Source organism: Pungitius pungitius, chromosome 8, assembly GCF_949316345.1.
Source record: "Pungitius pungitius chromosome 8, fPunPun2.1, whole genome shotgun sequence".
NCBI lineage: Eukaryota > Metazoa > Chordata > Actinopteri > Perciformes > Gasterosteidae > Pungitius > Pungitius pungitius.
In genome coordinates, this window is record NC_084907.1 from 15,457,960 (window position 1) to 15,484,345 (window position 26,386).

A 26,386-nucleotide genomic window follows, 5' to 3' on the forward strand; every position below is an offset into this window, starting at 1 on the left:
TATGTTTTTTTTATCATTATCTGCTTCATTGATTGTGAATAGTCACTATATGGAAAGGCATTTCATATACATCTGATATGAAACATTGTCAAATGCTGCCTCCTGTCTTTGAAATGCATGCAATATATGTCTCAGTTACCCTTCAAATGACAGCAATTCGTGCTTGTTCAGATTTGTATGAAGCTAAATTTTATGTATGATATTTGTTTTTTTTAAATGTGAATGTGTGCTTTTATTTTGAAAAAGATATAGACGGGGGTAAGGCCGTGAAAGCGCTCTCCACTTCCGGAAAGGATTGTGTTCCGCGCATTGATTATAAATTCACCTTCCTGGTTTGAAGACTACCTAGTCAGGTAATTTAGGTCTATTTAATTGAATTGCCATTGCGGATGTTAGTACGATGTGTTACGTCCATCTAGATAACGTTGAATGTTGGTGTAGTTGTAGAGACTTGACGTGTTAATTCGCAAGTTAATTCACAAACCATCGTCGGCTGGTTAGCGACAGCTCAGCGCGAGCTAGCAGGCATCGCTAGCAAGACGATACACGAGCGCTCCGCGACCTGCCAACTTAAACACGGATCCGCGATTTTGTAAACAGACCGAGATTTAGGCTCATTTTGTGACCACACGGGTTCACAGTCCGGTGGAGGTTCGATGGTCGTTGGTATTTTGCGGTTGTTTACATTTCGTACTCCTTGTTCCGTCTGACGCGGTGCTAATCAACATCCGTCCTGCAGGCTTCGCTCAGCGGTAACTCGGGTTAAAGCGCTGCGGTTGTTTTATCAGCTTCGGCCTTGTAGCTAATGTCAATATTCTATCTTCTCTCCGGGACGACGTCACTACTGTAATTTTCCGAATAATTTTGGCTGGTGACACGTATTCAAGCGGCTTCTTTGTTCTCTTGTTGTGAATGTCAGATCGATGTAACCCAGATTTCACTAGAGACCCACATTAATCACCAGACATTTTAAATCAGGTGTTAGATAACACTACTTGTTAATCATTTTAAAGGGTAATTATTGATCTGCAATAGCTTTACACAGAATACACATTAAAATGCACATTATTATTTACTTGTCATATATTAGGCTTTACAGATGTAGTGTGTGGTGTGCACATTTCTGTATATTGAGCAACCTATTATCGGTGATGCAATATGTATTTGCCAAGACAGACCTATTGATTCCAGTCTATACCAATAAATGACCCAAAGAATGAATCTTCCTTTTTGCATAAAAAGAAATACAGTAACACAGCCTTAGTTTAAGGCACCTTCATTTTTCTTACAGTAAACAATATACATTTTTGTTAACTTATGTGTATCTATAGAACGCCCCAAAAATGTTATGTTTTTGGGATATTTTTAATGAACTAAATATGCTTATACACCTTATTGACAAGCATTTATAGGTTACAGAAAATAAATTACCTTTCGATATATATATATATATATATATATATACACACACATGGTGTCCATGTTCTTTAGCATGAATCCACCTACATAGCCAGTCATGCTCATCATGCTTTTTGTTGCTCAGGAGGAAACTGAGGTGTACCTTCTGAAGCAGAACACAGAGGCTGTGAGTGGGTCATCAGGCAGTCTCCCTATGTCAGCCCGAAACGGGTCTGCAAGTGATGCAGACTGCCGGATCTCTGAGGACTGCCATGTCCCAGATGTTGAGCTGATGGAGCTGGGGCCGCTGCTTGAGGAGGGAGGGGGGCGACAGGCAGCATCCAAAGGCGTGGTGTCAGAGGTAGGGCCGTTTCAGCAAATTCCCCAAAAAAAGGTTCTGGCTCTAATTGTATCTAACGTATCTATTGTTTTCACTTTTCAAAGGGAGCTGCAATGCTTGCTGAAGAGGAAGAAGAGGATGATGAGGTGGGAGAGGTCCTAACCTTACCACTTCAGGCTCACCACGCCATGGAGAAGATGGAGGAGTTTGTACACAAGGTAAACATGTCTGCAGTTTAATTAAATACAAATGTATACAACCACAACTAGTACAATTGTTCCTACAAGTATAAATCACTTGAACACAAAACTGGTAATCATTAAAATGAGTCAAAATAAGGAGAAAATGAGTACCTATGACATTACACGATTTTGCATCGAGGATTAATATCTCAAGACCAACAAAACGTGAGCTCAAACTGCCAGTTTGTCTCAAACATGTATAACAGGTTTATGAGTTTTTCTGGAGTTATTAGTGCATTTCATGGGCTGCAGAACTGGGCAAACAGCAACAACTAGTGATTAAAAGGCTGTGTAGTTTTGAATGAGTCATATCTGGTGGGGTTAGTGATGCCAAAATCAAGGTGTTGCTTTTACTGCATCTGAAGAAGAGGGATCAAATCATTTGGACTGAAAAGAAAATATTTTTTGTTTATTTGACTTAAGATTCAGAACTTTAAAGATATTTCAACTTTATTACTAGTCTCTGAATCATCCTTGCCTCCATTGTGAGAGCAATAATGTGTGCATCAGTAAAAGCAATTCTCACTTCTCAGGTTTGGGAGGGGCGCTGGAGGGTCATCCCCTTCCATGTCCTGCCCGAGTGGCTAAAGGACAACGATTACCTTCTGCATGGACATCGGCCCCCAATGCCCTCCTTCCGGGCTTGTTTTGGGAGCATCTTCAGAATTCACACTGAGACAGGGAACATCTGGACTCACCTGTTAGGTGAGAATAAAACGCTTTACATAACTGGAGTTTCAGCAGAAGTTTCCAATCTTGTTTCCACTCAGACATAGTAGTTTATTGACATAGCCTTTGACTGTATAACTTTGCATTGTTCTGGTCTCTTCTGCAGTAAAACTGTCGTATTTCTTTCCCTCAGGGCTGATCTTATTCATTTGTCTGGGCACGTTGACCATGCTGCGGCCCAACATGTATTTTATGGCCCCACTGCAAGAGAAGGTGGTGTTTGGGATGTTCTTCCTGGGAGCTGTGCTCTGCCTGAGCTTTTCCTGGCTTTTTCATACAGTCTATTGCCACTCTGAGAAAGTGTCTCGCACCTTCTCCAAGTAAGGCCAAAAAAAAGTCCACTCAATAGTTATTGTCCATTACGAGACTTAAACGTGTTTAAAAATACATCAGCTTTCTTGGCAACAAGACGATTTTCCAACCAAACACCCAGCTGCTGTCTCTTTGTCCCCCCCCCTCTCTTCAGGCTTGACTACTCTGGCATTGCCCTCCTGATCATGGGCTCCTTCGTGCCCTGGCTGTACTACTCCTTCTATTGTTCTCCTCAGCCTCGACTTATCTACCTCACCATTGTATGTGTCCTCGGCATTGCAGCAATCATAGTTGCCCAGTGGGAGCGGTTCTCTACACCTCGTCACAGACCTACAAGAGCAGGTGCACCCCAGTAGAGGATATTGTGGATGTTTTTGATGGTGTTTTTCTCTGTAATGTTTGATTTATTGTGAGTTTTTCAAAGATTGACACAAAGTAACAGAAGTCCATGCTTCTCTTAGGTGTGTTCATGGGTCTTGGACTAAGCGGCATTGTCCCCACCATGCACTTCACCATCGAGGAGGGCTTTGTTAAGGCCACCACAGTCGGCCAGATGGGTTGGTTCTATCTGATGGGTGCCATGTATATCACTGGTGCTGGTCTCTACGCAGCAAGGATCCCTGAACGATACTTTCCTGGGAAGTGTGACATCTGGGTTAGTATTTTAGTATTCGATGTGTTGAATTGAATAAGAGAATGTTTTTGTTAGTGTGATCAAACAGGCCCATAAAACTAATACATAACATCCCTTTCCCACCCTTCTAGTTCCACTCTCATCAGATCTTTCATGTCCTGGTTGTGGCGGCAGCGTTTGTCCATTTCTACGGGGTTTCCAACCTTCAGGAGTTCCGCTACGGCCTTGAGGGAGGATGTACAGATGACACCCTACTCTGAGAGGCCTGACTGTGACTTATTCATACTTTTCTTTATAGTCACACACACACACACCACATAAACACACACACACACCCCACATAAACACACACACATACAATCACTTAAAATGCTGCTGGAATTCAATATAGTCACTTATTGCTCTTTCTGTACTTCTGATTTGCTAACATCTTGTTTGGGTTTTGGTGGTATTTCTGTTTGGCTCTTTTTTGCTCCAATAAAGTAGCATTAACTAGCCATTGAACTGCTGAGGGAATCTTCAACAGGCCCTACATCTACAATAATTATTAAACTTGAAGTCTACATTTTCAAATAAGGTCAAACTGGGAACCATAATTATATATCCCATTAACTGATGGTCACTTCTTAGAAGCTCACTAGTACCACAACCTGTTTTTAGTCTGTTACCGGTGCACAAAGGGCACAGAGAGTATTATTTGTGCTGTAGCAGAGGGCACATACTGTAAACCCTTCCTCCCAGCTTCCATGCAGGTTAAAGGATGAATGTACCGTCCACCAGGCGTGAGGTGTAGAGCAGTCATCAAGGATGGCCTTCAAGAACCATTTAGGTCCTTGAAGGCCGGCACACACACCAGATGTTTTCTAACTGCTGACATTGATTGTGCGGCTGAGTGTTAAACCCTAGAGGACCCCTACAAACTCACCCATGCCCGCTGTGCAGAGAAACATGAACTATACTCTTAAGGCCCACATAATCAATTTAAAATCAAATCAAATACATTATTTTGAAAAGGAGATCTTATAAATATGACCTATAGATGTGTTAAAACAAGGTGCATCACTTAAAAATATTATCAAATATTAAGTCACTCAGTACTAACAAACTGAAACCTGAGTTGTTGTTTTTTTATTTAATTCTTAAATTAAGATTTTATCAATTGACAAGTCTCAAACGATTTTTTTTTCAAATGGCACAGAATGTGTAGAAGGTTAAAAAAAAAGCTCCCCTGCCATAACGTTTCAGTCAGACAACGCATTGATTAATTTCCAGAGTAATAGTTCCTGGGTGTTGCACAATGTATACATCTGGATAGTTCAACTTGTGTTTTTGTCAGCTTGATATATTTCTTTTGTGCTAGATTTCAGATGCAATGAGAGGTAAATATCAAATGCACCTTAGTGTATACTATAAAATTCAAAACTTTAAATCACTATTGGATTTAAAATGTGTTATGTATGATTGATATAAACGTTTAGTATTCCTGTGCCTTAGGCCAATGGAAATGTTTTTAAATAAAACGGCCTATCTTAACAGTCAAGTGAGCTTCAAGGATATCCAGATGTTGATTTTTCTTGTTTTCCTTGCCATATAAACAATCAAATCATTATTGAACTTAAAACTCCATGGATAGGTTGTATCAACTGCTGTTTAAGACTCCTTTTTCTAGATCAACTTATTCAAGCTTTATTACAAAGACTAAAACAATGTGTATTCTTGACTTAGTGTAATGTCCTGTGTAGAAAGTGATAAATCATACATTTCACTGAAATGTAAACATAAATATTTATTAATTGTAATCTTGGAAAATTATGTAATAAATTGTTTTCCACATGTACAAAAATGTTGTCCAATTGTCAATCTTTTACAATGTTGGCCTATGACACCGCTAGTAAGCAGCAGTGAAGGAAACAGGATTAATGCTCTGAAGCTTACCACATGTTTTATCACCATAAAAAATGTATTGACCCTATAGTATTTGCTAATTGTGTTCAACCATTTAAACAATTTGTAATTAATTGAAGAGATCTGCATATACAGTATTTTTAGCACATAAACTGCAGCAACACAACAGATTTTCAATGTTTCCCTCTCGGGATTAGCTGTTCGCTGAAGATCAAGAACTTATTGTAAGTCGCTTTGGATAAAAGCTAAATGACATGTAAAGAATTGTGGCAAGTGCCACAGCATGGCTGGGATGATGCCACTAGAAAATACTCATTCACATGTTCTTCCTCATAGGGATCGGGGCCCATATGCGTCTGTTGAATAATGCTTAATGGATTTTTGTATAGGGCATCAGCACACAATAGTTGTCTGGTATCATATGTGTGGCACTGCATCATGTTTCGCAAATTAAAATCAAACCAGTGCAAGTATCAGTATCATCACAATTATGGAGAATTAAAATATATAGTGTTTTTTTTATTATCTTTAAGCATTTTCTAAATATTTATCTACAAACGTTGTTACATTCTAGTCGACGGAACGAGCAGATTTCTTACCTAAAACGTTGTTGATGTTCATCCGGAACCAAAGCACATCCCCCTGTTTCTGAACGAGAACATTTAGTGGCTGGTCAACTTTAAGACAAACTAGTATGCTAACATAGCATGTAGCTATCCTCCCTGTCTTACGGATTTTTTTTAGGTGTTCAGCAATATCTTTTCTCCCACGTTTAGGTACGTGTTATTTTACCTTACACAAGTGGGTGTAACTGTAAGGATGTGCAGCATTTATGTAGTTGTCTGTTTCTTTGTCTGTTGCAATGCATTGTTAGCACCGACGTTAGCATAAATACAAGGGGTGGGGCTTACACTTGGTAAGCATTATATATATTTTTAACGTTAACCAAAATAAATATCTCATCCTTGGTTCGGCATGGAGATTGCCACTATGTATTTATGGATATAACGTAAATGAAACATTGAATCTCGTAAATCGCGGACTTCCGGACTACGAAGGGTCTGAATATGTGTAACACCGGTCCTCCCTCTGTGGTTGCGCCCCATCGTTCTTTTCGCTCAGATATCACTCTAAATTAACATAAGCTAGTTAGCCCCAATAACTGTAACTCGGGTCAGTTTGCTTGTGCTAGTTGAAAGTACTGGTTTCCCAAACTGTCTGTGCATGTACATTGCAGTGAATCTGCCGTTTGTCAGATATGGCCGACCAACAACAGTCCGAAGACGTCACGAACCGATCCGACCTGCTGTCTGAAGAAGGCAAGAATAGCAAAACGGTCTTGTGCCAACGCTGCGGGTCCAAAGTGCTGTGTCCAGGGATGGCTGTGTTTGCAGAGAAAGAGGTATTACGTCTGACCTTAAGGACTGTTCTCACGTTATATGTCTGCTTTTTTGTTAAATAAGCTATGTCTCTGCTTGGTTCATTCATGATCAATCGATTAGTTTTGTATGGCACCGTTTCATCCAAGGTGCTTTACATGTTAATACAAACAGTGGTACAGTGTAACTGTTTACATCTGCTCAAATTGTAGTAAATTTTTCTGTATACAATGGTGGTTTATGTGATATATGTGTTCCAATCTGGATCACAGGGAACTATTTGTATTTTACTTACAAATTCATTCACAAAGAGTTTTATGAATTTCATAAATATGATGCATTATTACAGAATAAACTACCCAACTGTCTAAAAGGTAATCACATAACTTCATCTAGAGCTAGTACTGAAGATAAATATCACTTGTATCTTAATGCATTAGCATTAATAATCAAATAGCATCATATTTTATAGTGTAACACAAATGCACAGGGATTTTAAAGTTCATTTTCTCATGCTAGTAATTCATATTAATTATTTAATTTAAGTACCGTTATTACATGTCCTTTAGCTAGCGCTTTTATCCAAAGCGATACTTAAGAATTGTGTGTATATATATATACACACAATTCTTAAGTCTCTACTTATCAGTCTTAACACAAATGACTTAGTAGAATGCTTAATCAAATATAAGGTATTGATATGAGGTATTGATCAGTAAATATTTTCGAGATTAGAAATCTGTCTCCAATTATCTATTGTTAAAAGAAATAGTACCTTATGATCTGAGAAATCCTCAGCTTTATACACTGAATGCACAATATATCTTGTGGTTATTTAGATGTTGACAACCAACAGGCAACCAGCCAGTGGTGGTTTCTGGGTAACATAGATGTGTAGTAAGATATCTCTTTGATCCAGTTTGGACTAACTATATACAAAGAAAGATATGAATGCACGGCAATCTGTTAATGAATATACTACAGCCTGTGATTTTGAGTTCTTTCAGAAATGTTTTCATGTCATCTGAGGCTATGTTTTCACCCACCAGCTGTTTTTACCATCCATGCGGAAGAAAAGTGGCCTCAGCACCACAGAGGGCTCAGTGGACGGGGACACTCTGACCGCCCACTGGTTTGTGGACGACATGTACACCTTTGAAAATGTGGGCTTCACGAAGGACGTGGGGAGAATCAAGTACCTCATCTGTGCAGATTGTGAGATTGGACCGATCGGCTGGCACTCTTTGGATGACAAGAAAAGTTTCTATGTCGCTCTGGAAAGGGTGAATCATGCATAATCTAAATGCATGCGTGAGCCCTCATGAACTTAAAAAAATGTGTTGGCAAGCTATGCAGCTTTTCATTGATTTATTCCCAGAGTTGATCCCAAACTAATCCATAGCACAAACACTTACATGAAATGGTATGTGTACTTTGTGTATGATAAAAGGACTGTGTCTTTCTCATTCTTCTCAATCACACTAACAACATTATAATAATTATGTTGTAATAAAGACGTTTTTGGGAAGCTGATGTTGAATACCATCCTGCATAAGGTGACGTCAAGTCTCTCCTCTCAGTGTCCTTTAACCCACAAGTTATTACTCCACAATGCTTTACATTTTACGTGTTGGTTTCGGGCCTTAATAAGGTTGAAAAAAGAACCTGTAACATTTTCATTAAAGCACATGCATGGTTTCACAAATCTCAAGCAAACAAATCCAATTTGTATTTTTCTAATGTTTTTTACTCAATGCTGCATGAAAGTTTAAATTGTGACTTATTTGGCCATAGGTTTAGTTTTAGGGTGTTGAATTTATTGCAACAACGTTTAATTATGCTGGCTAATCGACAGACCTCCCCAATAGCTGCACATAATACGTACTGAAGAAATAACCATTGTGAAAGCTGTTCATAGCATGGTGGAATCAGCCACTCAAAAAGCTTTACTCTGCACCACGCACTGAGATGTTGTTATTCAACAGACTGGAGTCTCTTATATTATGGTCATTGTTGTGTTGTTTTGAGTGTATTGTGCAATTCAACTAATAGCTCTATTCCCACACTCCAAGCGGAACCAAACCAAATCAGAGGCATCAGCGGTAGTCAGCAGATAACACTTGAGTTATTAAGTGTATGAGCTGACTGCTTCTCTTTATGCACTTTTAAAAGATTTTTAAGTGATATTATGGATGTAGATTATTATGTTCCGAAAACTATAGAAAAGGCAGTGTTGGCATGAAAAGGTTCTCACTGTGTATGCACAATTACTATATACCTAAAACTACACGTTTTTATTCAAATTATATTTGAACAGATAGATGATCTCACTACATTGACAACCTTAAATGAATTTAACAAATTTCCATACACTGAGAATGGATAATGTAATGCAATGTATAATATCTTTAGCATGTTTGAAGAACACGCACTGCATTAACATTTTCTATATTTAAATTGATCAAACACGGACGAATGAAAGCATTTAGCAGAGAATGGTTACCCCCGAAGATGTTTCAAATAAGTTTATTTTTTTCTATATGTTATTTAGCACGTGGCGTAGTGCACCTTGGCAACTATTACTGTAGCACTGTTTTTCGACGATCTAATTTACTCTATTATAAAGGCTTTATTGTGTAAGCATATCTTCCAGGAGTACGTGAACAATACATGAATTAACGATTATTAAAATATTTGTTATTAAAACATAAACAGCTGAACTGTCAACATTGGACTGTAAATTCTACCAATCAACGAGCTCCTCTAGACCATTTAAAAACGAAGTGCCGGTCAGCGCGCAGCGATCTAGTGGGTGTGTTCGATTAGAAAATCCAACGTACCATCTGATACGTATCTAACCCGGGCGGCGCGAAGAAAGGCCTGAGCCGACCAATCCCTTGGTCTATCAACCGACTCAACAAGGTACACCCGCGTGCTGAACGGGTGATTGAATCGAGCCAATCCAACAGGGGGCATTCATCTGATAGGGAACCACGGAACCAAAAAAACTATATCATTTTTAATTTGAGAGTGAAAAAACAAACTCTACGGTAATGTGTTTTTAGTTATTAAAGAAACTGAGATAGCGTGTAGGTTGTTAACTCTCCAACAGCCATTAACTCATTCAAACGGATACAAATGAGCTGTGCGAATGCAGTAAAAATAATTATAAACATAATCAGTATTATCATGTGAAATTAAATACGAAATAACGTGCACATCCACAAACTGGTTGTAAAACGAATGGAGTTTTGTGAGTGTCTATGTTTTGAGGCGGAGGCACACAGGTCTCTGGCTGTCACTTCACGTCTCCAACTAGATAATTCGTCTTTGAGTTGAATGAGTGGCGAGTGGACATGAACTGAAAGACCAGATATTCATAGCGACTATATTCTGTGCGAGGCCCTTTTAAAAAAACAATTCAGCTAAGAGTCACAACAAAGATGCAACGATGACTCAACCGCAGCTGAATGAGTTCATTCCTCCTCCGGAGTGCCCTGTTTTTGAGCCCAGCTGGGAGGAATTCGCCGACCCTTTTGCGTACATCAACAAAATACGACCTATTGCAGAGAAGACTGGCATTTGCAAGGTCCGACCGCCGCCGGTGAGTGTCTCTTCGTTTTGACACTTACTCAGGACTTCTTTTTATTTATCGGCTTGGCGTGTCGGCCTCCGCTGCTGTTGTTAATTTAGAAGGCAAAGTTGTGTTTTTAGACAGGTTTCAACATGGCGGATTGCGGCTCCCGAGTTGAGCTGCCAGCTAGCCTGAGCCCGGAGAGTGTTGTTCGCCACAACGGAAGTCGGGCTCTATCCTATGGTGAAATGTGTGTCTTGGTCAAGTTTTGGTTTTTTCAAATTCCAAAACAGACACAAGTGTATTTATTTTAGCAGTCACTCAATAATTAGCACGATTTAAAAATAATAATTCCATCGCTGAAGTTATTCAAATAACAAGTGTTTACGTTAGCGAGCAGGAAAAAAACGCTTCCTGTACTGGTCGGACGGAAATTAGCTCAGAAAGATTTAAACTAGTAATTCGACCATTCCCTTTTAAAGGGCTAGTCGAATGTACATCGTAACTTTCTCAACAGGATTTGAAGGATTTAGCCAAGTGAGGTAACCAGGCTAACGTTAATTAGGCCCGTTTAAAGCGACAGTTGTCGTTAACGTAGTCTAACGTTAACGTAGTCTAACGTTACGTACGTTACGTGCTCAATGACCAACTGTTTATGGAGAGAGAGAGGGTTCCAATAACGGACACCTCGTTTGTTTGTTTTATTTTTAAATCATAGCTTTCACATTTTTTTAAATTTACAGATTGTCGACAGTGGGGTTTTTTGTTGCTAATTTACAGAACAATGTTGAAAGCAACTCTGGAGCTTTTATTTTTTTCTTATTGGTGGATTTTTCCATAATCTAACGTCAAACCTCCTAATACGTCGCGTGAGTCAAGTATGATCAGTACAGAAATTAAACCAAGTTATGTTTGTAAAATAGTCTTTCTAAAATGGACACAATTAACATTCATCGCACAATGATGCTATCTGTTGTGATGGGAGAAGGAAGATATTTATTCCAGGGTGTGTCCAAGCTTCCACGCCAATTAGGGGAGGGGAAATTCTTTTGAATAATAATAAGGGTTCATCCTCCCATGTAATAGTCATAATGGTATCATCTTTAATGATGGCATAGTTAAGCAACGTGTCCCTTTAAAAAAAAAAACTAACATTGAGGTGGATGCAAAATATTTTGTTGTATAAATCCTAGAAATGAGGAAGTGTGTGTGTTCGCTTATTTACGGGCAAAACAGGAGGTGTAGTATTGCAATATAACCAAAGCAGGGTGGGTGGGGGACTGCTTGGTGTTTGCTCTTCCAAAACAAACCTTCTTTAGAAGGCATGGTTGAGGGTGCACAGCTCATGTACACAATGGAAGGCAGTTGCAAAAGCTTAGAGCATAGATTAGAAGCTGATAGTCACGGTCTACCTTTACATAGATAGACCTAGAAACTGCTGGTTACCCTGTTAATGCATTTGTTAGTTTTATTTGAATGTGAGCACATTAGTTACTTTCTACTAAAGTGAGGTGTCTCATTTTGAGGCTTAGTGTTTTTGTATGTGGGCATCTTGAGGCTTGTGTGGCCGAGGCCGGTCACATGGATCTTTTTCTCGCCACATCTTGCATACCAACTTTTAATGCAAATAGTGTAGTGTCAGCTGGAGATTGGTTCCAAGTTTAACCTTTGTCATTTTAGCAAATGTTTCAAATGCAATTTGTAGATGTAGGTGGTAGCTAGTTATTGCGGTAGAATAGTTACCTAATTATAACAAATCTTTACTTTGCCAACAAGGCTGCTACTAGCACATTCAGTTAATCTCATTTATATTGGTAGGGCATCCTGGCTTTTTGGAAAGCCTAAACACAGTGTCGGTTCGAGAAATATAAGGCGTTAAGGAAAAAGTAAGCGTCTATTTAGGGTTGTTGCAGATCAGGTGTGGCTTTGCATAGTTTCAGTTCATGGATTTACGTAGAGTTAATCGATTTCTGTTTTAGTTTTAAAACACCAGACGCAGCTTTTATGACCACCTTTCTGACATATTATTTGAAGTGAAAATTAGAAACTTATCTCTAGCATTTCTATCTGTTCCACAATGCCAAAAAATTACTGATGTTGGGAATCTTTGAAGAAATTGACATGTACACGTCCCGTCTAGTACAATCCTAAATGATTGTTTTGCCTTTTCAACATGTTTTTGTGGTGTTGTCGGGTTTTAGGCCCTATTTAAATTGTACAGCATTATGGTCTAATGTGTTCCATAAAATACGTCTAGATTTAGTGATGTATAACTGAGATTATCTTGCTGACTCTTGAGCCATCATTGACACCATCTTCTCTAGGCTTGCAGGAAGTCGTGTGGTCTAGTGTGAGTAGGTGTGCAAGTGAATTAAAACCAGACGTGTCCTTGTTTTTTTGTGTTAGTAAGTCAGATGGGGTGTAGTTAAGCAAACAAAAGAAAGCAAAGTGAAATGTTTATGTATTTGTTTGTAGGATATTGTTGCTTGATGAATAAACATTTTTTTATTTTAATTGTTAGTTTTGCATGACCTTGAATAATGCAATGCAGCTAAATGAAAATAACGTAAATCTTCTTTCACATGTAATTTTGTCCCTGCAAAACAAGGAAAAAAAGAAACATTTAATAGAACCGTGTCAGATGCATCTTTGCATATTCGCGCACACACGCACATGTAATGACTTCCTGTATGTCTGCTTGTTAATGACCGTCTGTTGGTCTACTAGAATAATAGCAGTCGCTTTGACGTGCAGACTGGGTGTGTAGTTGGACTCTGTATCCACTCATGCTTAAAGAGGATTAGAATTCATGACCTGTTTTTAAAAAAATTCTTCGATAGTAACTGCAAGCCACAGATGGGCCGACCAAGCCAAAAAACATATCTTGGGTTTTCATGTTTTCACAGCATTTATTCAGAAAAATCTACAGGAGAAGCAGCCTTATCCATGAAGTATGCTGGTTTTAAGGGGTTTCACTTAAACCACTCCTTAACATCGGGCCTTGTTGAGCCTTTTGTACTTTTCGTTGACCAACAGCATTTAACTTCTCAATTTAAAACTGTGTAATTTTCTTTCATGAAATGCTTATCTTCTCTTCGATTCCCTCAGGAATGGCAGCCACCATTTGCTTGTGATGTTGACAGACTGAAATTCACACCAAGGATACAAAGGCTTAATGAGTTAGAGGTACATTCATTATGTTTTGTAAATGCATTGAGTAAAGGAGGAATTTGCTAAAGAACATTTTTTTAGTTTTTGCATTTTAATTTCGTTATGTTCCATCTTTTGTTAATTTCTCCCAAGTAATGTAAAGGCAAAACAAACCCAGTTTGTTCATGTATTGTGATATCAATGTTTGAGAATAAATCTTGAAATGTTAAACACAGTATTGACCTTGTTTCTATGTCCTTTAGGCTCAGACCAGAGTGAAGTTGAACTTCCTGGATCAAATTGCAAAATTTTGGGAGTTTCAAGGATGCACTCTGAAAATCCCTCACGTGGAAAGAAAGATTTTAGATCTTTACCAGCTGAATAAAGTGCGTGCAAATCCTTGCTTCTGTTTAAAATCAGGACACAATAAATTGTGATAACAATAACACACAGACTAAATGAATGGGTTCTCTCTTTCCAAGCTGGTAAATGAAGAGGGAGGCTTTGATGCTGTCTGTAGAGAGCGGCGCTGGACTAGGATATCTGTGAAGATGGGCTTTGCTCCAGGCAAGGCTATTGGCTCTCATCTGCGGGCCCACTATGAGAGAATCCTCTTCCCATACAACCTGTTCCAGACTGGAGGCAATCGGCCTGTATGTTGCGTTTTCATTCTTTTTTCATTTACCAGTAGAAGAGTAGCAGCTCGGCATGTTAGACAAATTGTTTTGGAATTGAGTATGTGTTTATTATAATAATTAATTGATTAGCCTTTTTCCCAGTTATACTGCTATTATTATAAACCATAGGCACTGACTAAAGCTCATGCTCTACTAGCTTAATGCACACAGTAATATTATAGGTGGCAGCATTCTAGTTTGGTATTTCAATACTTTTTTCGGTTTGGTCATGAGAATGGCCAGAACAGTACCAAGTATTGAGTATTTTGGGCTCCTAAAAGGTCTAATGAATTTATCTGTGTAGTATAGCCTTCACACAGATCCTTACGACTCTGTGCCACAGAATAGCCCTTTGTGCATTATTGAGTATCTCTATGCTAAGATCTAAAGTCTCTTTTCCATACTTGCTAAGGGCTTTTCTTGTGTTTGGTGTTTTTAAAGTGGTATGATGGAGGGATTTATAGTAGGATATTGATCTTCTGTAGTTGGAGAGTTTCTCAACTTGTTTATTTTGCTTAAATGCAGGTAAAGAGTTAGGGTCTAAGTTGTGTCTGTTTCTCCTTTTCTTTGCAGAGAGCCACCTTGACCAATGACACTAAAGATAAGGAGTACACCCCTCACGACCTGCCGCAGCGGCAGTCTGTGCAGCCCCAGGAGACCTGTAGCATTGCTCGACGTGCAAAACGCATGAGATCTGAAGTGAGTCCAATGCCGCTCCCCCTCAGTTTCTCTGGCCGACAATGTCGCTGGTGCCATCTATTATGTGTAGGGTATGCTGGTGTGTGTTCGTAAATCTGTTTGACATGTGAATGTTCATATTCATGTACCATGCACACAAAACATTACAAACGGTTCTACCAATCTCTATTGTGTTTGTGGCTATGCTTCATGGGTTTCATACCAGTTGTCTTGCTTTAAAGCGTAATCCTCATGTCTTACTAAAGACTCTGTGTATCTGTTTCTTACTCACCATGACTACAACAGAGAGGCGGTTTTAAAACTGAACCCGGGGAAGTTTGCGAGAATCGTCCCAATCTCAGGAGGAGAATGGGAACGTATGTTGGCAAACAAGAACCTGGTAAGAACAAAACAAGCAGTGCTTGCTATTTACGGATTGTGTCAAATGTGATCAGAGACATTATTGGAGATTCCTAAAGCTTCCCTTAAGCTCTCCTCTGTCTTTCAGTGAGGATGGCGGTCACTGAGGTGAAACGGGAGCCCATTAAACACGAGGAGCCAACAGATTATGAAGAAAAAACTGTTTTAGATAACAGACCGCCCGGGAGTAAAGTAAGTGCATTTTCTGTTGTAAGTGCTGGCCTACATGACTATAATTGTGCCAGCAAAAAAAAAGTAATGTATCCATGTTGTTTATTTTTAGAGAATTTCTGTCCAATCACTCAACAAAGGCAGCGCTTCTTTTTGTCCTTTCAGATCGACCAGTACATGTGCCTTGTTTGTGGCAAAGGGACTGCTGAGGACCGGCTACTGTTGTGTGATGGCTGTGATGATAGCTACCACATCTTCTGTCTGATCCCCCCCCTCCACGATGTTCCCAAAGGCGACTGGCGATGTCCCAAGTGCCTGGCCCAGGTGAGAAATCCCTCTGCTATATCCTGGCAGAGAAGCTCATAATTGGGAACAAATCTCCTGCCCAATATTCACAAATAAAATACGACTCAAGTGTCTGCGTATTCTCATCTTTTTTTCCTAATTTTATTTTACAGGAATGTGGCAAACCTCCGGTTGCTTTTGGCTTTGAGCAGGCCAGCAGGAGCTACACCCTCCAGGCTTTTGGAGACATGGCTGATTCCTTCAAGTCAGATTATTTCAATATGCCAGTTCATGTGAGTTTGCGGAATAGATTTTTCACCTTAAAATTTAGTTATTATCTCTTGTTCTGTTATCTGTTGAACCAGATCAAAATTTGAAGGTAGTTTCCCCCTAAAACACTGACATGATCACTTCGGTAAAAAGGGTTTTCATTCAACCACCGAATGATCACGCATTACGTTATTTCTTGCACACATTTAGGGACTTTTTGGGGGCAAATGTTTTAGGACTACAGTCCTGAAGTCTGTTGCTTCTGTTTCACTACTTTGGCCTTAACAACAACAAATGAATGTTTTGGTAACATTCTTCCGGAGTGTCTTTTTTGACTCACCTTTCATGCTCTACCTGTGGACATGGGCCTACTCTAACTAGACAAAGAGAGTGGAAAAGCTTAGTTGTCTGGCTTACGGACAAGCAGCAGGAATCTGCTAGTTTGAGACATAAATTGTTGTGAAGCTAATTTTCTTGAAAAGATTACGTTTCTTGTCTTGATATAGATCTGAAAAAAGAATAAACCACTTTTCTCAATCAGTTTACACTCATGATCAAATTAGCTTTGTCTTTTAGACTGGTTTGAAAATGGCACACAATAACCGCACGTCCTCTCTGAATTTGTTCTTTAGATGGTTCCCACTGAGCTGGTGGAGAAGGAGTTCTGGCGGCTCCTCAGCACCATTGAGGATGATGTCACTGTGGAGTACGGAGCAGACATTGCCTCAAAGGAGTTTGGGAGTGGTTTCCCTTTTAGTAACAGCCACTTTGAAGTCCCTCCTGAGGATGAGGTACAATCTGTCTCCTGTTTTTGAGGATGGGGATTTTATATATGTCATCAGGCAGAAAACATTTTTTCATATTCTTAACTTTAATCCCTAATTCAAATTCAATTTTACTGGAAATCATGAAAAAATATGTAAATCTTTTGTCCTTCTAAAAGCTTAAATAATCTTAATTGTGTTGTAAAGAATTTATACAATAATTTACCTCCACGTCTTTTCTTTTTGGCTGGTTGAGGGGACAAATAACGGCACAGAATTAATGTGATCAGTTTTCCCTGTGACTCCAATAACACCTGCTGAACTAGGCTTAATTTTCAGTAAGAAGTCATGTAGATTGAGACCTTTTTGTCTGACCTCCAGCATTACCTGAGCAGTGGGTGGAACCTAAACAACATGCCGGTGCTGGACTCCTCCGTGCTGACTCACATTACAGCCGACATCTGCGGGATGAAGTTGCCCTGGCTGTATGTGGGGATGTGCTTCTCTTCCTTCTGCTGGCATATTGAGGACCATTGGAGCTACTCCATAAACTATCTTCACTGGTAGAGTGTACTCTTTAAACTCTGTTGTGAACAATGCCTTCCACAAGAAATGCATTTGTATGTATAGGTCTTGTTTAGTACTTCAAATAAGTTGTGTGTTGGCACTTGTTAATGGTAATTAGTCATGACCACATTTACAGGGGCGAGCCAAAGACGTGGTATGGGGCTCCCGCTTATGCCGCCGAGCACCTTGAGTCGGTCATGAAGAGCCTGGCACCTGAGCTGTTTGAGTCCCAGCAAGACCTCCTTCACCAGTTGGTCACCATCATGAATCCCAACACTCTGATGAACAACGGCGTCCCGGTAACCTGCTCAGTGTTACTCATTTATTAATCATTACATTTAAATATAAAAAATAAAGCTTAAAATAAAGAGATTTTTAAACACCTAAGTGATGATGACCTTTACTTTTAAATATTACATGGTATGTTTAGATATTGACAATCATACATCTTCTTTATCAGTATCTGATACCAGTGGTACAACCATTTATAAATCAAGACCTCAGCATTTTTCTGGGTTCAACATTGTCCCTCTTAATGTCATCCTTTTAAAACAAATTATATAAACATGCACTGTTAAACCTTGTCATTTCTCAATTTGTATTTTCTTACTGATTACTAGATCTATCGCACCAACCAATGTGCAGGGGAGTTCGTCATCACTTTCCCCAGAGCTTACCACAGTGGATTCAACCAGGGCTTCAACTTTGCTGAAGCTGTTAACTTTTGCACCATGGACTGGGTAAAATAAATCTGTTGGCACTCTTGTTTTTTTGGAAAACACCAAACTTTAGTTTTTTAAAACTTATCAGTCGTCATAATGGTCATGCTTTTTATTGATTCTTATTCTCATTGATTGTTTTGATCTATTGGAGTTTTTTAGGGATGCTTATAGTAAATGGTAAAAATTATGTAATAATAATAGGAACTTTTCAAGGAGAGATGAAGCCATTAAGAAAACCAGCCATTATCAAAACCAAATAAATAAACATGATAAAGGTTACAAATTACATAAATAGGATATTCCGATGATCTGATTGTTAATAGTTTTTTCTTTCTGACAGATGCCCATCGGTCGTAAATGTGTGGCACACTATCGGGAGTTGAGCAGATACTGTGTCTTTTCACACGATGAGATGGTTTGTAACATGGCCAATAAAGCAGACACGATGGATGTTGACCTGGCCTCGACAGTGCAGAAAGAGATGACCGACATGGTCAAGGAGGAAGAACAACTGAGAGAGAAGATCAATAAGTTGGTGAGGAGGTCTCCTATGTCTCTTAAAGCGTAAAGCGAGCTAACGGGAGTGTCATTCTTTTCTCTGTGGTCCAAAAATGGAAACGAAACACATTTGAACAATAGTAAAATGTTAAAATTAGAGAGCTGATTCCCGTTCTTGTCTCAGCTTGTAGTATTCACTTCTGTGTTCACATGATTAGAAAGAAAACTCAGACGGTTTATCTGCACAGTGCTCATGTAGTTCCTTTGTCTCCTCTGCAGCTCAAATTACAGAATACAATATTTTGTTTTTGTTGTCCCCCCCCCCCCCTATTCTCCCAGGGTATTGTGCAATCTCGACAAGTTGATTATGAAGTGCTCCCTGATGAGGAGCGGCAGTGCTGCAAGTGTCGAACCACCTGCTATCTGTCTGGCATAACCTGTGCCTGCAGTCCTGGCAAGATGGTGTGTCTTTACCACACCCGGGACCTCTGCTCCTGTCCCCATAGCAACCTCACACTCCAGTGAGTCTTCAGTAACCACAACAACTGTTCACTTCTAAATGCGGCTTGTGTTCTGCTTTAAATACTGTTATGAATTGTCTGCATCAGCTAAGCTATCTCAAAAATACCCTAAAATGATTTCTCCAACACGATATCTTACATGACTGTTGCATTTTTGTATTACATTTGAATGAACTTCATCTGAAAGCTCTTCCTATTACTCATTTGGCAGTAGATATTACATTACATGACATTTAGCTGACACTTTTATGCAAAGCGTGGGGATACAAACTAAAAAGAACAAGAAACAACAAAGTGCAATTTCATTAAATATGCCGATTTACAACTTGCTATAGATATGTACAATTGAAGTGCTACAATTTGTTAGTGTGTCTTTAGTTTGCAGCGGAAGATGTAAAGGCTCTCTGTGGTCTTGATGTCATCAGACCGCTCGTTCCACCATTTCGGAGCAAGGATAGAAGACCTATTACTTTTTATTGGACTGTGACACCTGTGCGTTCTTGTCTTTCCCTGCAGTTACAAATTTACACTGGAACAGTTGTATCCAATGATGGAGTCAGTGAAGATTCGTGCAGAGTCCTACAAAGAATGGCTTTGTAGTGTGCAGGACATCTTCGAGAACAAAGACAAGAAACGAAGTTAGTTATGAAAAAAACAAAATGCTACAAAACTGTTATCCAAAATATCTCCCTCTAAATTTTAAGGGATCCACTAAATGCCACTTTTTATTATATTGCATCACCTCATATTTCAAACCTTCTAAAACTTTGTACTGCTTTCTGGTCAGGTTTGGAAGAGCTCCACAGCCTGGTGGAGCAGTCGGCAACAAAGGCGTTTCCACAAATCAGCCTTCTGGGCCAGCTACGCACAGTCACCGCAGAGGCGGATAAAGTTGCTGCGATGGCCCAGCAGCTTCTCAATGGAAAGAGGCAGACGAGGTACGACATTTTCACACCTGACTTTGTCTTTATTATTTTGGATAGGTAAGGGAAGTTTGTTGTTTTTACATCACGTGTCATTTAGCTGACGCTTTTATCCAAAGCGACTTACAATAAGTGCATTTCCACATAGAGATACAAACTCAGAAGAACAAGTAACAACAAAGTACAATTTTCATCATCGTTTTGCCCTGAGGTTGACTTTAATTATCTTTTTTATTTTTACTGACGCCATTGTATTTGTATATTCTATTATTGGCGCTATTTTGGATAATTTACTGTTCATACTTTATTTTTAGATAAAGGTGATTCCAATATTGTAGTTTAGAGACTAAATACATTAGTTTGAGTTTATTTCTGCTGTTTTCAGATAATTCTGTCACTTGATATTTATAGATCTGCTGTTTCTATTTAAATTTGTATATTAGGTATCGTTCTGGGGGAGGAAAGTCTCAAAACCAGAACGAGTTGGCTGTTGAAGAGCTGAGGTCTTTTGTTCGACAGTTCGACAACTTACCATGCAACATTCGACAGGCTCCTTTACTAAAGGTGGGAAAGTTTGGAGTAGAAACTTTAACTTCTTTATTTGACAACTTTGATTTGGGATTTCATTGAAGTTGAATTTTATTACATTGGAGAGAAAATCAAAGCCTTTTAACCCTTTTCTGTGTAATCACACTTTCACCTTTAAGTCTGATGATGTCTGAACATAATGTGTGCGATTGGCTTCATTTTTTTAACGTTGTAACATTCATCCCTAAATGCCTGTTGAATGTAAACTCCCCCCCACCCCCCCCCCAGGACCTGTTGACCCGGGTAGATGACTTCCAGCAGCGCAGCGAGCGTCTCCTCTCTGACGAGGCACCCAGCCCGCTGGAGCTGCAGGACCTGCTGGACGAGAGCCTGGGCCTGGATGTGGAGCTGCCCCAGCTGCCCCTGCTGAGGGAGCGACTGGAGCAGGCTCGCTGGCTGGAGGCCGTTCAGCAAGCGAGCAGCCGGCCAGAAAGCCTCAGCTTGGACACCATGAGGAGGCTGATAGACCAGGGCGTGGGATTGGCTCCTCACAGCTCGGTGGAGAGAGCCATGGCTCGACTGCAGGAGCTGCTCACTGTTTCGGAGCAGTGGGAGGAGCGGGTGCTGGGCCTTATGGAAGCCAGGTGAGCAGCACAGGGCCTGAGTTTGTATGTCTATAGCTTTTAGCATTTTGTTGCACTCCATGCTAAGGATGAAGTACTCAGTAACTTAATGAAAGTATGATATAAAGTAATCTTCCTGAACAATAGGGGGTGTGTTGTTGAGACTGGGAAAGCTATAACATAACAAGATATTAATTTACCATGAAAAACATAATAAACCACAACAAACCGATTTCCTTACATATGAGCAAATGCACCTTTTTATAAAGGAGCAAAAATCTAACCTAATCAAATTCAGTAACAGCTCAGCGTGGTTCCAGTTGTGAGCTTTTATTTTTCAAAACAGTAAATTTGTACTTAGTTTGTGAATTTCCAACTTCCTTAATAAGCGGTGTCAGGCAGGAAAACCTGAAATCAGCTTTAACTTCAGACCGTGTCGGGTGAAATGTGCCACGTCTGCAGAGCCGGTTGGATAAAGAGGATCATGGTGTTGTGACAGTGTTGAACCCTCTAACAAAGATGACACATTGTAAAGCACCAGACCTTTGCAAGCACCTCACATGATCTGATGCTTAATATTATAAATGTATCAACAACAAAAAAAAAAGTTTGTAGGAATGAAAAAAACAAGATATAATTTCAGATGACATTTCAAAATGAGAACATGTATCTACACTGCATTCCTGAAGCATATGTCTCTTCACAGGCCACATCACCACCTAGAAACACTTGATGCTGCTCTACAAGAAGTAGAAAACATCCCTGCCTATCTGCCCAACTGTCTCCAGCTGAAGGATGTCTTCACCAAGGCCAAGAAATGGCTTCATGACGCCGAAGCACTTCAGGTGAAATATACTCTCACTTAAACCAAGCGTTATGTTCTCAGCTCTGAACACTTTGCCTGTGATGGGTGAGTTTGGATCATAAATCTAGTGTGTGTGCATGTTTGCAGCTCGGGGGACGTATTCCTGTGCTGGACAGCCTGTCTGAGCTGCTGCTCAGAGCAGAGGCCATTCCAGTGATGCTCGAACCGCTGAGTCGGCTGGAGGCCCTTGTCAGTGATGTTCAGACCTGGAAGGAGAGCGCCGCAAAGACATTCCTACTGAAAAACTCACCTTTCTCTCTCCTTGAGGTAAACACATTTGTGCTCATTTCAAAAGCCATATGACAGAGCAAATTAGTAATGGAGTTTTTTCTCATGTTCTCAGGTGCTTTGTCCGAGGTGCGATTTTGGTACCGGGCAGCAGAGGTCGAAATCCAAAAAAGGAAAAGAAGCTTCACAGATGAGTAAAAAATCTCCAACAAAACTGGAGTCACTGTCTGACGTGGATAGAACTCTCTCTGAGAGCAAGGACTCTGCCTCTGCTGTGAGTGGTATTTAATATTTCATCAGCTACAGTGTCAGTTAATTTCTTTCTAGAAAAATATGTATTGACCCACTTGTCCTAAAATGAACTTCAAGCAGAAATAAAGTGGGACTCTTTTTAGAACATTTGCAGTCAAAACTGTGAAATGGTCTATTTTTTGTAGTAACAACAGTACAGAAATCCTTGTGGCCCAAAATGGCATATTACGTGGACATGTTCCCTGTTAACTTCAGCTGTGAATCATACATAAAAAATAAATATTCCCCAGTATTGTTAAAAAGTCCCATGTCTACTATGGTAGTCACAAAGACATAAAAGGCAGGAACAGAGAAACAGGGTTGATTGATTAAAAAATTGGTTGACAGGTGATGCTACCTTGACAGCCCCAAAGACAATTGTTGATGCAAACCTAATCGGGTGTCAGTTTGTAGACTTGGAATGAGAAGTCTTTAATTAGCGATTAAGTCCCATTCTCCTCCTTAACAGATGGCAACTCTCGCCGATGTCCGTCAGAGGGAGATGGATCTCCTGTTGACTCTGCGTGCTTCAAATGAGTCCAGACTGGTTCCTGCTGAAAACTGTTGTGCACTTGGCGTCTGCATCTGCCAAAAGGCTCCTTCGGGTGCCATGATGCAGTGTGAGCTGTGCCGAGAAGTCTTCCACTGTGATTGCGTCACGACGGCGGCGGCAGACCTGGAGTACGGCCAAGCCTGGCTTTGCCCGCTATGCCAGCGGTCGAGGAAACCCCCCCTGGACAAGGTCCTGCCTCTGTTGGCTTCACTGCAGAGGATTCGAGTCCGGCTGCCAGAAGGCGACGCACTGCGCTTCCTCATCGAAAGGACTGTGCGATGGCAGCACAGAGTTCAGCAGGCCTGCACAGAGGGAATGCTAAAGAAAATGTCAAAGATGGTCAGTGGAAACTCATTTTATAACGGTGTACATTCAGTTGAACAGATTAGTCTCTTGTTGGAATTCAGCCTCACGGGGTCTGTTTTCTTTATGAGGGACATTGACGTTATAGATGCACATTATTAATTTTTTTTCTTTAATGTTTCAGGGAAAGGTTGGACCTGGAATATCTTCACATTTGACTCAGGAAATAAACGGTTCATCTTTCCATACAGAACATCAGTCTGTTCCACTTCAGGGTAAAAGCTTTAAAAAGTCTGCATCTACGCAAACTTTGCTGTATTCTTTTTTTAATGTCACCTCTTAACTCTCCGCCTGCCTGTCATATTTGTCACAGGTCTCGCCCCTGAGCTGGAAGAGCTTTTGGTGGAGGGATTCCTACTGCAGGTCACTCTGCCTGAAACCGAGCAGCTGTACAAATACCTGCTGTACAAGCTGGCCCCCCGGCTCTCACTTTGTGAGAGCAACTCAGAACAGGACCAACAGCCACAGACAGGAAGCCCCCACCACAACAAGGTAGTGAGAAATACAGCAATGGGTTGTTTGTTATGATCCCACTTATGACACATAGTTAAATACGATATGTTTATTGTAATATTTACGCTTTTACACAGAATGGCATTTCCGGTCTCAAGAAAGAGGCGCTGAACGGTCCGAGCAAAAGGATCAAGCGGCGTAAGGAAAGCTCTGACTCTCAGCACAGCGAGAAGGCCAAGAAATACCGCAAAAGAAAATCATGCAAGAGGAAAGAGAAGAGTGATGACACCGAGCGGACGTGTTCTCCCACACACACAGTGTCTGACCCCACTGCTTCAGATTCCGAGGAGGACTACTCTCTGTGTGCTGCACCATGGTGCAGGGAGCCAGAGGGCGACGAGGTTAGTGTTATCTAATACAGGAGTTTTAACTGATTTTTATATCTTTATATTGGTAAACATTAATCTTGCATCCTACTGTTTTTCAGGTTAACTGGGTCCAGTGTGACGGCAGCTGCAATCAGTGGTTCCACCAGATCTGTGTCGGACTTTCTGCTGACCGAGCAGAGAAGGAGGATTATATTTGCATAAGCTGCACACAGCCAGACTATGACCGAGGCGAATAAAGACCAAAGAAGCGACTTTGAAGGATCCATGGTTTTTGTTTTGCAAACCCCAGCACTTAAGTGCACACCTGAACTCTGTGTGCTCCTGTGGCTTCTCCCCCTTTACTTTCTGGCTTTCCCGTAGTGAAAATGGTGCTATTCACTGTTTTTGTTTTTTTCCCCCCAGAGTTACAAAAGACTTCCGTCACTGTTTTCGTCTTGTGGCTGGTTTTTCAGCCAATCAACTAATCCTTTCTGAAACTTTCCAAGTCTTGATGCAGATGTACAAAATTACAAAATGTTTCAACAGCGCAGGGATTTTTCAACCAAAAAAGTCAATTTGACACCACATTTTAGAACTTTTTTTTTTTTAAACATCTGAACAATGTGAAATTTATCTTTTTCTTGTAGAGTAAATATTATTTATCCAAGCAATAACTGAACTGATTAATTGAGATTCAGTTTTCACCTGAGCTATATTTGTGCATATAAATTCTTTGATTGAATGGGTTCTTGAAGCGAAAACCTTAAATAATTAATGTGAATCCTATGATATTGCACAGTTCAATAAATATTTGTCAACAGAATTTGAATCTGAAACGAGAGTAAGGAATTTATGTCTGACCTATTTGATCCAACATGTACAATAGTTTTCACCCGTATCCCTTAACAAATCACTGACTTTGAGCTAAAAGTCTGGTTACTTTGACCTATTTTTTTCCTGCTGTGTAAAGGAAAACAACGAACTGTCCAACATCAAAGGAATGTACATTTTGTTTTAGGATGGATTCTTTCCCTTTTGTGGCTTAGAAAATATTGTGTTGGACTTAGATTAACACAGACTGTGTGAATTATGACCTTTTTCTGCTCCTTTTGGGTAAATAATATAATTCATATGTTGCAGTTTGCATTATAAAATAAAAAAAATTGTTCCCATATGCTTGAACTGGTTAATCCCGAGTTTCTAGGTAAAATTATGCATTTGCCTTTTGCAGTGTATTTTAATGCATTGACTCATCTATTCCTGTTATTTATATCATTTGTAAAAGCCCTATTTAAAATGTTCTGTTTAAGGAACTCAAAGCTAAAGGAAACAATTGTTCTTGTAGATGGGGAATTTGTATTTGTTTCAGATAATACCATTTTAAAGGGAAACTTTTAAAAGTTTTTCCCACAAGACATTGTTAAAATGAAGTGAAAAACGATTCCTACAATATGATTGAATATGAATGGCCGCATACATAAAACTGCTTCCTGGTAATCTGATGCCAGGCTAACTAGTATCTAGGAGATTAAACAACAGGTTTCACCTTCATCACATTTTTGTTAATCAGTGTTTTGATCATTTTTAAACCATGCGTTTCAAATAGATATTTTCTAGTCCTATCTGGTGATACTCATGTCAAAAGCAACCTGTGGAGTCTTCTTATTCTTTGCTATAACATAACTTAACACTTTAGGCGTTTTCAAAGTGTGTTGTGAATTTATTTAATTTGTCTTTCATCCACATGTAGGTATTTTCTACATTTTTATGGTGAAGTGTGCACAATTAGAATCGTGCTCCCACACTCAGTTTAAATGTTAGTGATGTGTGCACATACAAAATTAAATGGTCTAATTCCACATACTAAGCAGCACTTTTGCATTCCGTATAAGCTGAGACAGATTTGTTTGTTTTGTGTTTTTGTATCATTTCCTAGTGGCTCTAAAAGGAATCAT

The 26,386-nt window shown here is 39.8% G+C and overlaps 3 protein-coding genes across 3 annotated transcripts; all 3 read left to right on the forward strand.

Moving 5' to 3' along the window:
* The first annotated feature begins 274 nt into the window (after positions 1 to 274).
* adipor1a (adiponectin receptor 1a) lies at positions 275 to 5,498 on the forward strand. Its single transcript, XM_037490979.2, has 8 exons — positions 275 to 353; positions 1,544 to 1,759; positions 1,843 to 1,956; positions 2,514 to 2,685; positions 2,843 to 3,029; positions 3,176 to 3,363; positions 3,483 to 3,676; positions 3,787 to 5,498. Exons 2-8 carry the CDS (start codon positions 1,613 to 1,615, stop codon positions 3,913 to 3,915), a joined length of 1,131 nt encoding a protein of 376 aa, XP_037346876.1. The 5' UTR covers positions 275 to 353; positions 1,544 to 1,612; the 3' UTR covers positions 3,916 to 5,498.
* A 700-nt stretch (positions 5,499 to 6,198) lies between these two features.
* rabif (RAB interacting factor) lies at positions 6,199 to 8,645 on the forward strand. The gene is made up of 3 exons (XM_037448467.2): positions 6,199 to 6,336; positions 6,798 to 6,962; positions 7,989 to 8,645. The coding sequence occupies exons 2-3, from the start codon at positions 6,819 to 6,821 to the stop codon at positions 8,235 to 8,237; spliced, it is 393 nt and encodes a 130-aa protein (XP_037304364.1). The 5' UTR covers positions 6,199 to 6,336; positions 6,798 to 6,818; the 3' UTR covers positions 8,238 to 8,645.
* A 1,584-nt stretch (positions 8,646 to 10,229) lies between these two features.
* Positions 10,230 to 26,258, forward strand: kdm5ba (lysine demethylase 5Ba). Its single transcript, XM_037490687.2, has 27 exons — positions 10,230 to 10,543; positions 13,622 to 13,699; positions 13,927 to 14,049; positions 14,146 to 14,316; positions 14,914 to 15,039; positions 15,325 to 15,418; positions 15,527 to 15,630; positions 15,775 to 15,933; positions 16,068 to 16,187; positions 16,797 to 16,955; positions 17,310 to 17,491; positions 17,632 to 17,794; positions 18,116 to 18,235; positions 18,558 to 18,752; positions 19,055 to 19,236; positions 19,753 to 19,874; positions 20,024 to 20,174; positions 20,603 to 20,723; positions 20,976 to 21,331; positions 22,017 to 22,155; positions 22,263 to 22,442; positions 22,519 to 22,677; positions 23,164 to 23,586; positions 23,735 to 23,825; positions 23,924 to 24,102; positions 24,201 to 24,464; positions 24,551 to 26,258. The coding sequence occupies exons 1-27, from the start codon at positions 10,391 to 10,393 to the stop codon at positions 24,686 to 24,688; spliced, it is 4,452 nt and encodes a 1,483-aa protein (XP_037346584.2). The 5' UTR covers positions 10,230 to 10,390; the 3' UTR covers positions 24,689 to 26,258.
* The last annotated feature ends 128 nt before the right edge of the window (positions 26,259 to 26,386 follow it).

What these genes read in the sequence shown, in the direction of transcription:
- adipor1a (XM_037490979.2), top strand. Translation starts at nt 1,613, where the DNA reads ATGTCAGCCCGAAACGGGTCTGCAAGTGATGCAGACTGCCGGATCTCT. An exon ending in TGGAGGAGTTTGTACACAAG is followed by an intron (nt 1,957 to 2,513) that starts GTAAACATGTCT and finishes CTCACTTCTCAG; the next exon opens with GTTTGGGAGGGGCGCTGGAG. An exon ending in CTGGGAAGTGTGACATCTGG is followed by an intron (nt 3,677 to 3,786) that starts GTTAGTATTTTA and finishes CCACCCTTCTAG; the next exon opens with TTCCACTCTCATCAGATCTT.
- rabif (XM_037448467.2), top strand. Translation starts at nt 6,819, where the DNA reads ATGGCCGACCAACAACAGTCCGAAGACGTCACGAACCGATCCGACCTG. An exon ending in CTGTGTTTGCAGAGAAAGAG is followed by an intron (nt 6,963 to 7,988) that starts GTATTACGTCTG and finishes TTCACCCACCAG; the next exon opens with CTGTTTTTACCATCCATGCG.
- kdm5ba (XM_037490687.2), top strand. Translation starts at nt 10,391, where the DNA reads ATGACTCAACCGCAGCTGAATGAGTTCATTCCTCCTCCGGAGTGCCCT. An exon ending in AGACTGGAGGCAATCGGCCT is followed by an intron (nt 14,317 to 14,913) that starts GTATGTTGCGTT and finishes TTTTCTTTGCAG; the next exon opens with AGAGCCACCTTGACCAATGA. An exon ending in ATGACGCCGAAGCACTTCAG is followed by an intron (nt 22,156 to 22,262) that starts GTGAAATATACT and finishes GCATGTTTGCAG; the next exon opens with CTCGGGGGACGTATTCCTGT.